Raw genomic sequence first — 16,548 nt, 5'->3', positions numbered from 1 at the left:
GGAATTGTCTTATAATTCAACTTGATAGGGCTTGGCAGTCTACAGACAGGACATAGACGTTGGTTTTCATCTTTCTACAAAATACCTTGTTGACTTGACACCTTGCCGGCACTAGCCAAATATGATCTAGTGTGACCTGAAACCCTAAAGTGCCAAAATTTTGGGTGCTAGGGAATTGTTTCTTGTCTTTAAAAGAAGGGAGAAAATACAATACGAAACACATGCTGGACACTAAACACATGAGTGGCAAGAAGTAGGAACCAAGGGGAGGAAGAGAAGGCACTTCAGTTTTCAGGAGAGATCAATTTAGGAGAAATCTATTGGCCAAGGAAGACTTCAGTCCGTGAGAAATACCTGGTTTTCAATCAGTATTACATGTATGGGGACATCCTAGAGCAGAAGGACTGCAATTAACCAGTCCACTGCCTCATACTGAATGGACACAATAGCCCAAGATTACGATGGCAAAGTTTCCCTTTGCTCAGATTTGGGGTTTCACTGTGAGGGTTCATTTGATGGGTCACACAATTTATGAAGTAGAGCCTTGGTTTGGGATGTGCTAATGGCGTGTTACATGATCTGGGACAGATCCCCTTCTCTCGCTCATGCCTTGGTTAAATTTTCCTCAATGAGGTTTGGAGGCACTTGTGAGATTGTTATTGGACATTTTACAATTATGAGGGTAGAAAACCAAGAAAATGGCATTTTGATTTCTTTTCTTCTAAAGGAGTGATGCTTTTGGCTTCAGTTCAGCTGGTATCTTAGTCCTGTTCTCCCCTTACCATGTGTTTCTTTACAGATTTGGCCTCTGGCTACAGAGTTTCTTCCTTTTGTCATGGGAGCCCTGTGAGCTCCTTACTGTGGCTTTAGCTTCTCTCTCGGGGCAGCACGTTGTAATAGCAGCCATTTTTACAGACCCTTCACAGCCTCCTGCGGTCGGAGGCCGAGGCCCATGTGGGATGGGGTAGGGCAGGGTCTTCCACTGGGCCCGTCAGGGCTGAGATGCCCGGCACTTTGGTCTATTTAAAGCCTGTTCTGTCGTGCAGCAGGGAGGCGAGTCTAGGGTCCAATATGTGATGTGGATATTAAGAGACTTCAAGGACACTTCCCCCCATTTATCCCAGTTATGTCCCCTGCTAAAATAGGTTAACGGCGTCTAATTAACCACTGAACATTGTCATGCTGCATAAAGATAGCATCCTGGCTGTTCTCTGAGCCGTGGTACTTCATCTCCATTTAGATCTCTGAAGTATTCCATTAAACTCGAGAGAAACATTTTAACTGAGATGATGTCTACATTAGGGCTGCCTTTCACCCTTCAGCACGTACCCTGTGTAAGCAGCGCTGAGGCCTCTGTCTGATATGGCAGGCGGATGGGGAAACAGGCGGGGTTTTTACATTACAGCACCTCTCTACCTGAGCCCCAGAATGAAATGGGGGTCCGGGGTTCGGCAATGGTCCTGTGTGGCTGCAGTCCCGGAAGTGCCAGTGCGATCAATCTTGTCATCAGCTGACCAAATCATGCCCATGGCATGTCAGTTTGGCATCTGAATGCCAAAAGAAAGGCATTGCATTTGAGCAGAACTTAGAAAAGGAGAGGGCTTGGAGAGAAAGCTGACTTAGCTCCATGGAATCTCTTTCTTTGCCACTACGCAAGCTGTTATGCTGCAAATAAAACATGCATAATAAATCACATGGAACAATTAAACCAGTATTAACTACTAAATTGTCAAGGCTGACCAAGCGACAGTTCTACTATAAGTTGAGAGTATATACTCGTCATGGAAAATATCAGTGGATCCGAAGCAGAGTCTATAAAATGAGGCTTGCCCTGGTGTAGAACTGCCTGCATGTTCCTCTCCCTTGCAGGGCTAAGCACTGGGCTTTGTGTCAGCCCAGAGCTTGTCTTCTAACCCTACCACTTTCTAGCTGGGTGACCTTACGCAAGTTACTGTACTTCTCTGAGCCCCAGTCTGCTTGTCTGTAAAATGGAGTAAATAAGATAATGTGATAATGAAATAACATATAATATCATGTATAATATATGTAATATATAAATAAGAAAATGTAATGACAGTGCCTGGCACCCAATAAGTTTAATAAATGTTACTGTTGTTATGTCATCCTGTAACAGGCCTGTGGGGGCCGGGGCCTGGAGATGGTCTTTCCCTGAGTATTGAGGTGACCTGTGAAGCTGGGGAGGAGAGACCTCGTGTTGGTCATAGAGAAGTGGGGGTGAAAACCAGAAGGGGACGGGGTGAGTGTTGAGCTGAAGGACTGGGCTTTAAATGGAGGTGGAGATGACGAGACCACACCCTTAACCTTGAAGTCTTCCACCCGAGAACCTGACGTGCAGGGAACTGGCAGCTTCCCGGGAGGCTGAGTGTTTTTAGTGACTGGGGAAGGGCCAGCGGGACAGCCCCACTTTCCCCCCGGCCCCTGCAAGTCATCAGCCAGGCCGCTGCGTCATCCCTGGAAAGCAGGAAGCCAGAGTGCCCTGTCTGCACAAGGTGGGAGGTGAGGGAGAACATTTACTCATTGTCCAGAGTGAAGGCTTCATTCTGCAAAATGGCCAAAGCAATCAGCAAGTGATGGAGTAGCTCTTAAAAAGAAACCTGGCATTTAATTAACTTTTCAAAGTGCTGGTTCAGCAACCTCTATGTTTTACATTTTGAATATTGAACAAGCATCTCTAATCGGATCTGAATTGCTCCGGACCTGCCAGGGTGGGGAGCACCTGCCCAGCTTTTATGAACTCGATGGAGTCTTGTCTGAATTTCGAGATAACCAGCTCAGGATCACTCAGGATGGGGCTTCAGTCTGTGAAGCCATCTCCTTGCTCAGCCTGGAGGTCAAGGCAGAGTTCACCAACACTTTTGTTAGAAGAGAGCGGGCAACTCGGAAGGATAAGGCAGGAGGTTTCCATCTTGCTGCTTAGCAACTGGAGAGTCCAGCCAACCATCTGAAATAAAGTTTAGGGCAGTGATTCTCACACCCGTGGCAGGTCCCATTTCTGAAAATTACTCGCCCAGAGGCCTGGCGTGAGGCCCAGCACATGGACCCTGAAGAAACTTCCTGAGTGTGATTCTCTTGTGCCTCCTGGTTAAGAGCTCCTGGTTTAAAGGATTCTCTCCAGCTTTTATTTCTCTAAGTGTGGGAAGTCAGGAATGGAGTGTCTGCACAGTAAATCCAAACAGCCACCTGGGTGCCTGTGGGGCATCTGAAAATCAGCGTGTCTGCTGTTGAGAAGGCTCAGGCAGTGTGTTTGGAAGCTAGGGTGGGCGTCGCGAGGCAGGGATTCTGGTCTCAGCCTCCTCACTAACTGGCTCTGTGGTTTGGGTGAAGTGCACAACACAGTGCCCAGCGTCTGTAACGGTGCCGCTGAAACCTGCTCTGCCTCATTTCCAGCGCTCAGCTGAGCGAGTCTTTGACGAGTACTGCAGAGTGCTCTCTCTGTGTAAGACAGTCTCACAGTATCATTATAATTGTCCTGTTCCCAAACCCTCTCGTAGCCACTTCCGGGGAAAGAGGCATGTCCCCTCCATAGGGCTGACCGGGTCACAGTTTCCTCAGAAGTATGTCTGTAAGGAAGAGATGTCCCAGGACTACAGTTCTCTCCCTCGGCCTCCACAATCTGTGGCAGGCAGGACTTCAGCCCCAAATCCTCTGGTGGGCGGTGGTAGACCAACTGTTTTCATTTTGTTTAACCTGTCACCACCATTTAAAAATACACTCTCCATCATGACTGGGTATGTGAGCATATAAAATTGAAAAAAAATTTTTATGTAATACCTATCCTTATTGTGAGCAGTTCACTTTCTTTTATCCTCTATGCTATTAAAAAAAGACCAGTGGTGATTTACTAACTTGATTTCATGAGTCACTAATAGGCCACGACCTGTAGTTTGAAAATCATTGTGCTGGATTCTGTGTCCTAGCACTGGACTCCGTGCCTTTGGGGACCAGGTAGGTAAAGTAAATCTGTGAAGTGTGGATTTATTTCAGAATAGTACCTAATTTATATTACTGAGGTACATATACTGATTGCATATTCATACTTCTATGCAGATATCTACTCTCTGCCAGGTCTCCTAAAATATGCTTCCTACTTAGTCTTCCTTTGCTCTCCCATGTTTGATAACTGCATAGCCGCGTACTTCACTGGCCTCTGCATTTCCGTAAGAAACCTAGCAGTGCAGATTGGATGATGAAGAACCAGTACTGGACCTGGGTTAGGGAGTGCTGAGAGCTCAGGGGCAGCCACACTCGGATGTAGGTCCCTGTGGAAAACACTGGAATGTAGGTCCAGTGTTACTAGGCTTTGTATTTGAAGAATTTAGAAATTCGTTTTTTTGTACAAAATCTCCCCATTTGGACAAGAAATTGATGTTAAAACGGAACAAAACAAAACAAAATAAAAATAAACGGCAGTGTGGTCCAGACCGAACTTATCTGCAAGCTAGATAAGGCCTGGAAGTGGCTGACTTCATCAAAGGCAGAGTGTTCTGTGCCATTTCCATCTCCATAGCAGAGCAGAAGGCTCACACTGAGCCTGTACTTTGGGAGGGGAAGACATGAGAAAACACCACCTGAGGGCATCCCGGCTGACCATCCTTGAGGGCTCCATTTTGATCTTGCTCCATCCCATGGGGTGAAATGAGATGCCGGAGGACTCTTGGCTCCCCCTAGAGTGAGAGAGAGCAAGATGTGGGCTCAGCAGCAATTAAGCCACATATGAAATTCATCCCCTTTTTGGATGTTGAGTGGATAAATGGAAATGAATCAGCCTTCCCCCAAAGATTAGCGTTATCATTATTGTCTCCTTCAGACAAAATCACTGCTACTTTTGCCACCTCCTATTGCTTAGGAAGGACCGATGCAGTCATAATTCCTAAGGGTAATCAGAGATGGATATGTCTCTTGTGTACAAACAAAGGCATTGCTGGCCTAGGCTACCTGGCCTTTTTAATCCCCTTATTCTCTGATCCTGTTTTCATTCAAGCCCTCCTACCATTGGTGGCATATCAAGCCATTTGGGCAGTGGGTTTATAGAGTTCACCTTCACCATGACAATTAGAGGTAGTGAGTTAGGAGCAGAGCCTTCTCTCCTCCACTTAGAGGCAGCTCTGGTGGCTGCCTCGGGCTCTACGTTAGGATTCCTTTGGCTTAGAACAGCATTGGAAGCTTCCATCACCCAGCAGCTCCAAGGTGGCGCTGCCCTGGACATCCCTTTGCAGTCTGCCTTGGGCCTCTTACTGCCCTTTCTGTCCCACTCGTCTTCCTACCCCTAGTTGCTCAGTCTCTTTACTTGGCCCTTTAAGAGCCAAAAAACATAGTCTGGGAGATCCCCTCAGAGTTGTTTTATCCTGTTCATCCAACCTGACCTACCTATCCTCTTCTCCTTCCCTGACTTCAGCCAAAATTCATTCCCTTCCTTCCTCCCTTCACAGTGCAGTTGGTGTGGTCTGAATTTCATGGAAACTAATCTATTTAAACTTGGGCTTAATTTATGATTATACTGTTGGGGGGAGTTATTTGCATTTGCAGGAATTGCTGTTTGGTTCCAACATAGCTCTTACTGGTGAGGCTTTGTGGGCCAGCGCTGTCGAGGGCCATCTCATGCATCTCCTGGCCATTATGTCTTGCCACTGCCCTTTGCCCCTGCCATCATGGCGACAATTTCTAATTTAAAAGAAGTCATAAAAAATAAAAACTCCGTTATTGTGATGTTCAGGCATACAGCAAAGTAATCACCACATATACCCATCACCCGACTTTAACCATGGTCAACATTTGCCAGTCTTATTCAGAAGACTTAAGATTGGTGTTTCTCAGTAGTATCCTACTTGGGTTAGAATTACTGGAAATTTGTTTAAGATGCATATTCCTGGGCTGCCTACCCCCCAGACCAACTGACCCAGACATCTCTGCTGCCAGGTCCAGCACGTCCAGCTGTCGGCATATCTGTCAGGCTTCCCAGTGGTTCTCATGCACAGTCAAGTTTGAGAACCAGCGCCTTAGACAAGTGTGACAGGCTTCCTGTACCCACGGACTATCTGAGGGCACTACTCGCCAGCATCACTCACAGGGCTTCTGGTCCTTCACGTGGAGGATACAGAAGGACGGACCCTGAGCCTGCAGCCTCCCTGCATGGCTGGCTCATCCCTTTCTGTTCGTAGGAAGCTGCACATGTTAATACAACAGTTCCAACTAGGACCCAAGGCCTCAGGCCTAAAAAGTGCTCAATAAATTGGTCAGTACTTGTTGAAAGAAAGGAGGATGTCATGTCATCTATATTCATTTGACTTTTGAGCTCACTCAGCCTGCATTTAAACTCAGTCATTTAATTTGGAGACATGCTGAAGTAAGGTTATAAGAAGGCATTGCAATGTCTATAATTACCTCATGATGAGTATGAGCCTTGGTCTGTAAAGAGCAATCCAGACAAATAAAGCAGCTGGTATATGCCCATTTGCATCCACTTTTTAAACCCCCTGTCCAACATACCCTGCCAATGCACGAGACTAGTAGGTTCTCATAACCCTTCTCTTTCTTTTTTTCAGGTCAGGAAGGAAGGCTTTTGAAGACATGGAAGAGTATGTTTGCAGTATTCTTATGGCACCCTATGGGGATCTTTGTCGACAGTGCAGTCTTTGTTGAGCAGCATTAAAAAAATAGGCAGTATGAATCTGGCTGTGGGCTGGGCTGGAGTCATGCTTCCTGAATCAAGGGTTTGATTAATGCAGCGTCTTCCACTGAAGGCCTGGGCTTTGGCATTGGTAGCCTGTCACACCTCCCACCCTGTGGTTTTTAGAATTACATGTCTAGGTATCAGAGTACTGACCCATGGGTTCTGCTGTATTGATACAGATGGGCAGAGGCAGTGCCAGTTTCTAAGCCTCACCTTCTCGTAAGACTTATATTTTTAAAAAGTTTCCAGGTGAAGATGGAGTGTAAAGTCAGGGCCATCAAATTTCACACTCAGAGGTAGGAGAGCATTCATATCATAGTCTGTGTGACGCTACCTCGTGCAATGATGCAGTACCAGCTTGGGCAGCCATACGTGGCAGACCCAGGTGCCCAGTTAGGTTTGAGCAAGTTGGAGGAGAGTGGGTCCAGAGACCTTTTCATCTAGGAGAAAGAATGGATACAGTACAAATTTGGGTTGTTTCTTTCTGTGCTTAAAACTCATTTTGTACTTTCCTTCCTTTTTGGGCGCAGTCATCGCCTCAGACCGAAGAGCCTGGATGGATCGGATGACGGAGGAGGTAAGACGTTCTTGGAGGAAGTCTGAAGGGCTTCCGGACATGTCCCAGAGCCCCCGAGGCATTTCCTGCACTGCAGCTAAGGCACCGGTTGCTCTAAGTGCTACTGCCTCTGCCCAGAATACCGCACCCCCTTCTTTTTTTTAATATGTATTTTTTATTCATTCCAGAGAGGAAGGGAGAGGGAGAGAGAGATAGAAACATCAATAATGAGAGAGAATCATTGATCGGCTGCCTCCTGCACGCTTCCTACTGGGGATCCAGCCCACAACCCAGGCATGTGCCCTTGGCCGGACATGAACCCAGGACCCTTCAGTCCTCAGGCTGACGCTCTATCCACTGAGCCAAACCAGCTGGGGCTCACCCTTTCTTCATCTCCCAGCCCTCCTCGTCCTTCAAAAATCAGCTGAAGCATCACCTCCTCTGCCATGCCTTCCCTTTCCATCCACTCCCTCTCTGACTCGTGTCCTTTTTTTTTTTCATTTAAAAAAAAGTTACTGTCTTTCTATTATTGAGTTATAAACGTTCTTTTTTTAAAAAAAAAAAAAAATCTTTATTGTTGACAGTATTACCTATGTCCCCTTCTTCCCCCATTGACCTCTCCCAACCTGCCCCCGAACCCACCCCAGGCCTTCACCACCCCATTGTCCGTGTTCCTAGGTTACGCATGTACACATTCAAGTTCATTGGTTGATCTTTCTCTGTGCTCCTACAACCTCCGGGGCAACATTAACAGCAGCAGCAATGGCTAATGTTCGTTAGGTGTTAATTACACATCAGGCACTGGTCTACCAGTTTATCGATGTTAGACATTTAATCTCCACAACAACCGTCTGAGATAGTAATGTCATTATCCCCGTTTCATAGTTGAGGGAACTAAAGGACAGAGAGGTCAAGTAAGCTGCCCATAGTCACAGAGCCAAGTGACTATCACACTTAGTTCTTGGTTGGCTTGAATGTTCTTCCCTCCGGGCTCTAAATTCCTTGACAGCAGACATCATGTCTTACTTGTCTTTGCATCTTCAGGACGCTACGCGTAGTAGTCAGTTAATGGCTGGCCTAGCCAGCGAAGGAGAAACAGCACTAAGTAGGCCAGTAGCCGTGGCACAGCTAAGGCCCGTGTTCAGACTCAAGAGAAAATACAACATTTGTGTGTAGCTCTTTATAAGAAACTTACTAGAGAGGAGATTATATCTGGGGCTAAATTACCAAAGCCTTTTTTTTAAAAAAACCCATATATTTATCATTTCCACACTCTATTCCTTTGTGTAGAACTCAGTTTCCATCTGGTATTATTTTCCTTGTGCCTAAAAAACTTCATTTAACATTTTTTGTAGAGCAGGTCCTCTGGCAACAAATTCTCCCAGCCTTGCTTGTCTGAAAATGTCTTTTCACCTGATACAGAATTCTAGGCTTGTTACTTGTTTTCTGGTTTGCATTGTTTCTGAGGAGAAGTCAGTGGTACTTCTCATCTTTGTTCCCCGGCATGCAGTGTCTTTTTCTTCTCAGACTGCTTTTAAGATTTATTTATTTTTATCTTTTATTTTCAGCAATTTGGCTATGCTATGCCTTGGTGTGGCTTACTTTGTGCTTATCTACCTGAACCTCTTGAGTCTGTCGATTTATTGTTTTCATCACATTCAGAGAATTTTAGCCATTATTTCTCTGAGTATATTTTTTCCCCTCTCACTCCTTCTGGGACTCCAGTTACGTGTATGTGGGTTATATCAGTTGAAATTGCCACACAGGTCATTGAGGCTCTGTTTTTGTGTGTTTTTTTTCTAAACTATTTTAAACTTTGCTTCAGTTTGGATAGTTTTCTGTTGCTGTGTAACTGATCTTTTCTTCTATAATGTCTAATCTGCTCTTAAGCCCATCCAGTGAATTTGTTGTTTCAGACATTGTGTTTTTCTGCTGTAGAAGCTCTTCTCAGTTCTCTCTCTCTCTTCATATATATATATATCTTCCACTTATCTCCTTATATTATTCATGTTTTTATTTTTTCTTGATAGTAACCTTTATAGTAAATGCTTTAAAGTTCATTTCTTCTAATTCTATCACCTCTTATCTTTTCTGAGTCTGTTTCTATTGACATTTTTCTTTTGGTTACAAGTCATATTTTTTCTGCTTGATTAGTAGCTTGTCACTTGCCTGCTGGCCATTATGAATGTTACTAGTTTGAGTGTCTAGATCTAGTTGTCTTTCTTTAAAAAACAATATATTGACACTAGCTGGTTTGGCTCAATGGATAGAGCGTCGGCCTGCAGAATGAAGGGTGCCAGGTTCGATTCTGGCCAAGGGCACATGCCTGGGTTGCAGGCTTGATCCCCAGTAGGGGGCGTGCAGGAGGCAGCCAATCAATGATTCTCTCTCATCATTGATGTTTCTATCTCTCTCCCCCTCTCCCTTCCTCTCTAAAATCAATAAAATATATGTAAAAAAATAAAATAGCCCTGACCAGTTTGGCTCAGTGGATAGAGCGTCGGTATGCAGACTGAAGGGTCCCAGGTTCGATTCCGGTCAAGGGCATGTACCTCGGTTGCGGGCACATCCCAGTAGGGAGTGTGCAGGAGGCAGCTGAATCGATGTTTCTCTCTCATCGATGTTTCTAACTCTCTATCCCTCTCCCTTCCTCTCTGTAAAAAATCGATAAAATATATTTTAAAAAATAAAATAAAAAACAATATATTGTTTTGGTAGGCAATTGTTGTATTTGTTGATCAACTTGATCATTTTGAGAATTGTTTTTTAAGCTTTATCAACGCAAGTCTGGAGTTAGCCCTAAACAGTAAGACACTCAGGTGTCTTTGCTGAGTGCCTGCTTGTTCAACAGGGACTCTCCACCGGCCTTGGCGGAGCTGTTCCTCTGGCAGTTCTGTGTCAGCTGTGGGGATCGCTAGCTCATACCTTGCTGGTCGTAATTCTCTGCCCAGCCTTGTGGAGGTTGACCCTGTACATGCACAGCTTAGTATGCAGTCCATCTAGATTTGTGGATCTCTTTTCCTGCATAGCTCCCCTCTCTCACATCCTGCTTCTCAAATTCCAGCCACCTTAGCCCCCTAAACTTTGACCTCTGTCTCCTCAACTCAGCAAGACCTCCATGCTCCACGGGGAGTTCCACCTCGTTGTGCCAGCATCCAGGCAGTGCCTCTAGGCAGAAAGCCAGGGTGACTGCAGGGCCCCCTTCTCTCGGGGATCACAGTCCTGTTCTACCTTGCCCACTGTCTGAAAACAGTCGTACCGCATATTTTTCCAATTTTCTAATTGTTCCCAGCAGGAAAGCAAGTCTAGTACCAGTTACTCTCTCAAGACTAGACGAGGCGTCCCACAGCCTTGTACTAACTAACCTTTGCATGCGACGCCAACATGAAGGAGAGAATTAAATCAGTAAAACTTAGATGATTACCTGTGTTTTAGAGCTACTCACAGGATCGGGGCAAGGGTCATATAGGACATTTGTGAAATATTCTGGGATGATTTTTTAACATGCAGATTCCCAGGCCACCCACAAAGTTGGGGCCCGGGAGTGTGCATGAATTTCAATAAGCTTCCTGAATGATTGTTTTGCAGACTGAAGTTTGACAACCCTGATGTAGCGCCTCTACTAGTAAAGCCAGGACTCAGAACTGGAGAGGAAAGGATTGTGTGAAAAGTTCTTCTGCCTCATCTCATTCCAAAGGGGTTTAAGGCAGTCACTGGAGGTCAGGAATTCAGTCTACCCTCTTGGATTTGTTAAGAGCTTATGAGCATCTCTCATCATTCTTCAGCATTTTTTCTTTGCTATCCCGTGATCTCTTATTGACAAGCTCATTTCTTTTTGCCAGATATTTCTCCTTAGTGCTACTCACTAAACTCCTCGTCGCTTCTCCGCCCACTAATCATTCCCAATGAGTTCTGCATTTCTGTTCCCAAAATCTGTTCTCTCAGATCTGTACCTAGGATGTCCTCTGCAGTGTTAACTGGGCCCTGTGGTGGCTTGGTGATTGCTGCTGGCCACACTTTTGCTCTGCCTGTCCCCCCAACTTGCCTGTTGCTATAGCATTGGTTGCTTAGGGGAGTAGGTGCACCATCCAGGAGGATGTGCCAAAGGACTCAAGGCGGCAGGGCCCCTGCCAGACATTAACAAAGCCGTTAGGCGGTTGGGGAGGAGTGCACATGGAAATTACGATGCTGATAACTCTGAGATGCTTATTAAATTCATGGCTACAGAAGGTTTACTCAACTGGTATTCTTCTCTAGGCCTCTCCACACCTTTACTTGCACCTTTTCCCAACTCCCTTCAAAGGACTTCTGAAATCCTACTTGCTCCGTTTTTTTGAGCGTGTGAAAAATGATACATTTCAAGGAGTAACTGTTGAATGTTACAGCAAAACCTTCTGAACACTACGGTTTACACATCATAAATGCATATTATTAGAAGGTTGTGCTGGCTGCCATCGGTTAGAATCAAATTGTTGTAGCTGTAAGCAGCTGTGTAGTCTATCTTGTCCTAACCTGTCATTTGACAGATTAAGAAATTGAGGCTTAGAGATGATTATACAAAGTAGTTCAGAGGGGAACTCTGGTCTTCTGACTCCGAAGAGAACACTCTGCTCTGATGCCACGGTGACCACAGCATCACTGCCATCACCATTCATTACCAAACATTGGCCATGTACCAGCCACTAAGCCTAGTGGTTCACCATTTTTTCTCTCACTAATTCTCAAAACAAATCTATGGGGAAGTGTTTTAAAATCAACTATATTGAGTCCTAATTTACATATAATAAAGTGCCTTCATTTAAAGTGCACAGTTTGAATTTTGACAGATGAATATGTCCCGTGAAATCACCTCCACAACCAGTATATAGAACACTTTCATCACCCCCAAAAGTCTTTCATGTCACTTTTCAGTCCATCCTTCCTCTACCCCTGTCCTCAGGCAACTATTGACCTATTTTTTGGTCACGATAGAGTGGTCTGCATGTATGTATGCTTTTGTGTCTGGATTTGTTCACTTGTAATGATTGTGAGATTCATCCAGGTGGTTGCATATATCATTGGCCTGTTTATTTTTATTGATAACAATCATTGTATGGGCATGCCACATTTTGGTTACTCACCTGTTAAAGGACATTTTGATCATTCTTTATCTCCCATATTAAACATGGGCAGATTGAGGCAAAGAAAGGTAACCTGGCCCAAGGCCACACAACTTGTAAATGACAGCAAGGCGGGAAGGCCCCTGTGCTCACCACTGTACCGCCGGTGCTGCACAGCCCAGACCAGGACTTGAGTACAGATCTTGACCCCAGTGTCCTTGCTCTTGGCTTCGGGGCTGTAACAAATGATATGACCCCCAGCTATGGTGGCATCTCTTCCACAGGTGGGTGTATTAGTGTTAGCTCCCAGATTTGTGATACAGGGCACCCAGCATGATTGATAGAATGCTTAATTCAATTTCATTAAGAAAGGAGAGAAGAAAGATATCTGTTTTCAGAGAATACCCCTAGTATTTTTTTCCCTGTCATAAACTTACAATGTGAAATTTGTGATTTGGCCTTTATTTTGGCTCTGGAGGTTTGAAGCATAAAACCCTTCTTGTCAGAGCGTGCACTTGATTTTACCTTCTAGGAGGGAATGCCTCTTCCAGGCATAAATCTCTTGTCTGTGCAGTTATGCCTGAGTCCTTTAATGGAAAATCAGTTCATATGTTACACTTCACACTTGACTTAGTCTATTTCACTGTATGGGAATGTTTAGAATCCATTATGCAGTAGGAATCATATGTTACATATAACTAGTTTCTGGAATTATCTTTGCTCAGAGAATTACTTGGTTGGCTAGTGAAGTCTGCTCCTTTGAACTTAGAATAACCAATGGGTGGGGAGACTCCATGAGTGATCGCCCTGAGTCACCCCTGGCCGCTCATTCAGCAGTGATGTTAACAGATATGTGGGCACCTGTAAGGGAACTTACTGGTTCCCTTAAGAAAATCACATCCAGGTTCTTTGAGGTCGTCATTGCTATAAGAGCATTATCCCTGGGAAGGAACTATTTCCCTTGTACTTGGTAGGGGTGGGTGATTGGTGAGCAATCTCAAAGGAGAAGATGAACCTCGGGGGAATAAAGGCGAATGTCTAAAGTCCAGGAGGCAGCTGGCCTCCTTCCACCCTCGGCCTTCGGGCCTTCGAGAGGACAGCTAGAAGGTGTCTATAGAGTGCCTCCTGTGGCCATCTGCTCCGGATGCTGGAGATGGTGGCAAGATAGTCCTTGTGCTCCAGGAGCTTCTGATCCAGTGAGATGCCCTCCTTCCTTCCCTCCCCTTCTTTTATAGAAAACCTTCAGAGCCATGTCTCTCGATGTGTTTCTCAGCATTCAGCCTCCCTCGCTTCACTCTTGGCACCTGGGGAAGATGCGTAGGGAGAGGAGAGGAGCACTTCTTCCCTCTATTGATGCCTTAGGCTTCCGAGGGAAGAGAGGAGAAAAGTAGAAAAAGAGATGAACTTTTAAGATAAGCGTGTTTTAGAATGAGAAATGGAGAGTGAGGGATAGTTAGAGGTGGTTTGGGGTCTATTGGTCAAGCAGAATGTGTTGCATGGGAACTGTTTGTAAGAACATCATCGGCTACAAGCCCAAGTGCCTTTAGAGGCCAGGCAGATAATGTAATCACACGCACCAGCAGAAGGGTACGACACTGAAGAATGGTGGGGCCTGTGGCGAACCCACACAGGAGATGGCACAGCCTAAAAGTTTTCAAATTTGTATTTCAAAAAATGACAGAATTTTAAAAAATCACTTCATAAACAGAACAAAGTGCATCTGCCAATTGGATTAGGCCTTTGGGAAATGATTTGCAAGTCCTTCAGAACAGCGGTCGCCAACCTTTCAGACCTCACGGACCACAGTGGTCTGCAGACCACCGGTTGGCGACCGCTGCTTTGGAGGACGCTAAAGGGTTCTGCTCTAAAGGAACACAGAACTTTGTTGAGGGGACGAACGATGAAAGGCATTACAGGAGTGAGTGTAGACAACAGTATAATGATGGCCACGGCAGCAAATGGTGGTTGCTGTGGGTGGTTGGCATTGTTAAGGGCCCTGAGTTCAGAAGAGGACGTGATCCCAGCGGGCTGAGGGCACTTGAGGAGGAACTTGCTCTGGGTCCTGAAGGATGGGTAGACTTGTTTAGGTAGCGAAGAAAGTGAAAGGCCTTACAGGCAGGTTGCCTGGCATAATGGGAGACTCCATGTGGAAAAGGAATAAAGAATTCATGGTGATTAGAAGAGAAGCCCATTCTGCAGAATTAAGCCTTGATTCTGGTCCATTCTCAACTGCACATATTCAGTGTCCCCACATAAACAGCCTTTAATGAAGTTTGAATACTGCTTATTCGAGGTAGAATCAGCCAGAGCTAACACAATGCTTCAGGAAGTTGGGACTCATGGTTATGGAGAACAGCTGAGAATGATGGACAGCCCAAACCCAAAATGACCTCAGGATCCCCAAATTGTGGGATGGCAAAACTGATTTTTCCGACTTAGATGACAATCTTTTAGTGACATAATCATCCATTTGTATTCTTGGAATCAAGTTACTGATTTGCTCTAAGGCTTTTAGACCTCTTCTGGCATGAAAAGTTGTATATGTTAGAGAAACACGTCCGCTCTGAATAGGATTGAGCCCAATCTCTGCAAGTGACTTTGGGCAAGTCATTCATTCATTTAACCACCTTTTCTTTTCTTGAATACCTATTGTGTATAATGCATAGGGCTGGACACTGGGTATATGATGGTGAACAAAACATTCTTGGTCCTTGTCCTTATAAAGCTTACAATCTAATTAGGGAAATAGGGACTAAAGAAATTGTCACACAACTAAATAAGTAAGGATACATTGCGATGGAGTCTACTGATTAGAATTGGGTGATGAGGGAAGGCTGCTATGAAGTGACTTAAACTTCAACTTGAAGGGAGATAGAGTTGTCAGCAGTCGGGGGAGAAGTTGGGTGGGGGACCCTGGTAGAGAAAACAGCAGGTGCAAAGGCATGTCACCTCCCTAACCCCAGAAGCATCTCCAGACCCATTTGGTCTCTTCCAGCTCTTAGAATGTGAACTCTGCATAGAATGTGAAACTTTAAGGAGGAACATTGAGAGGCACACCAATGGGAGAAAAATCCCTTGTTTCTAAAAAAGGTGAACAGTATTCAAATTGAGACAATCTCTGAAAACACAGATATGGACTCAGCTTTCAAAGTTTACCTCAGAGTTAATTCAAATTAAGAAAGAACTTGTGAGCCTCAAAATACGACTTTAGAATAGGGGTGGGGAACCTTTTTTCTGCCAAGGGCCATTTGGACACTTATTACATCATTCGCAGGCCTTACAAAATTATCAGCTTAAAAATCAGCCGGCTGTATCTGGTCAAACATTTAATTAACTCACCCCTAATGCTTTGGCAGGGCCAGGCCAAATGATTTCACAGGCCTTATCACAGCCCGAGGGTGGGACATTCCCCGCTCCTCTTGTACAAGGTGGAAAGTCGTTGAAAACAGAAGCTTTAAAAAAAGGATTAGCTCTTTCTTGCACATACTAATAACCATTGCATCTTGGGGTAACCCAGGACTGTGGGTGGAATTGTCACCCCTCTTCTGGCAGCTCCCGGTGCCACTTGAGCAAGCCGCGTCCCCCCTGGAGAGGGCTGTGCTCTTTGCATCCTGGGGTCCAGTTTTGACAGAATCGACTATCTCAAAACCTTAGGAATAATAAATCCTTATGGCCAACCAAAAAGTGTTTAATTCCTAAAGGACAAGCTGAATTGAGCCCCTTCTAGCCAGGGGCAATTGGGGACTTAATTCTGCAAGTGTAGCAATCTGGATGATCTGAGAGCTCCGAGTTTAAGGGTAATTGCTCAATTTTCTATCCATGTCAACAGGGAAAATAGGTAAAAGTGGCTGAACACAGCCAAGCAATGAGGCTGGATGAGATGTGAGATGCCAGACTGTCAGTGGAATTAGAAAAATGCTATCTATAGAGGGCTATCACTCAGTCGCCCTCGCTCTCCCCTCTTCCCATTCATCTCTGTCTTCAGGCTTTCTAACTCTCTTTCGGGTTCTTTCTCATTCTTTGCTTAATCCTTCCACTATATCCTTCATCCGTTCTCCTGCAAATAGCAGTCATTCTGAGCCTAAACAGCTTTAATGCAGAGAAAGGGAAGGTGGAAAGAATTATTTAAGTACAGATCAATTGGAACCCTGATGTCTCCATTCCTTCCTCTTGCTGAGTAAGACTGTTTCATTATGTTAGCA

At 45.1% G+C, this 16,548-nt stretch overlaps 1 protein-coding gene across 2 annotated transcripts in view; it reads left to right on the top strand.

Annotated features, from left to right (window-relative positions):
- The window catches only part of IFT43 (intraflagellar transport 43), an 89,649-nt gene that overhangs the window by 58,481 nt on the left and 14,620 nt on the right, over positions 1-16,548 (top strand). For both annotated transcript variants that reach the window (XM_008138808.3, XM_054715888.1), the window contains 2 exons: positions 6,564-6,596; positions 7,222-7,268. In XM_008138808.3, the coding sequence (XP_008137030.2) occupies positions 6,564-6,596; positions 7,222-7,268 (80 nt within the window). The remainder of the gene's footprint in view (positions 1-6,563; positions 6,597-7,221; positions 7,269-16,548) is intronic.

Source organism: Eptesicus fuscus, chromosome 5 (genome assembly GCF_027574615.1).
Source record: "Eptesicus fuscus isolate TK198812 chromosome 5, DD_ASM_mEF_20220401, whole genome shotgun sequence".
In the NCBI taxonomy this organism is placed as follows: Eukaryota; Metazoa; Chordata; class Mammalia; order Chiroptera; family Vespertilionidae; genus Eptesicus; species Eptesicus fuscus.
Note: the sequence above shows the minus strand (reverse complement) of the source record. Positions and strands in the feature narration are given on the sequence as shown.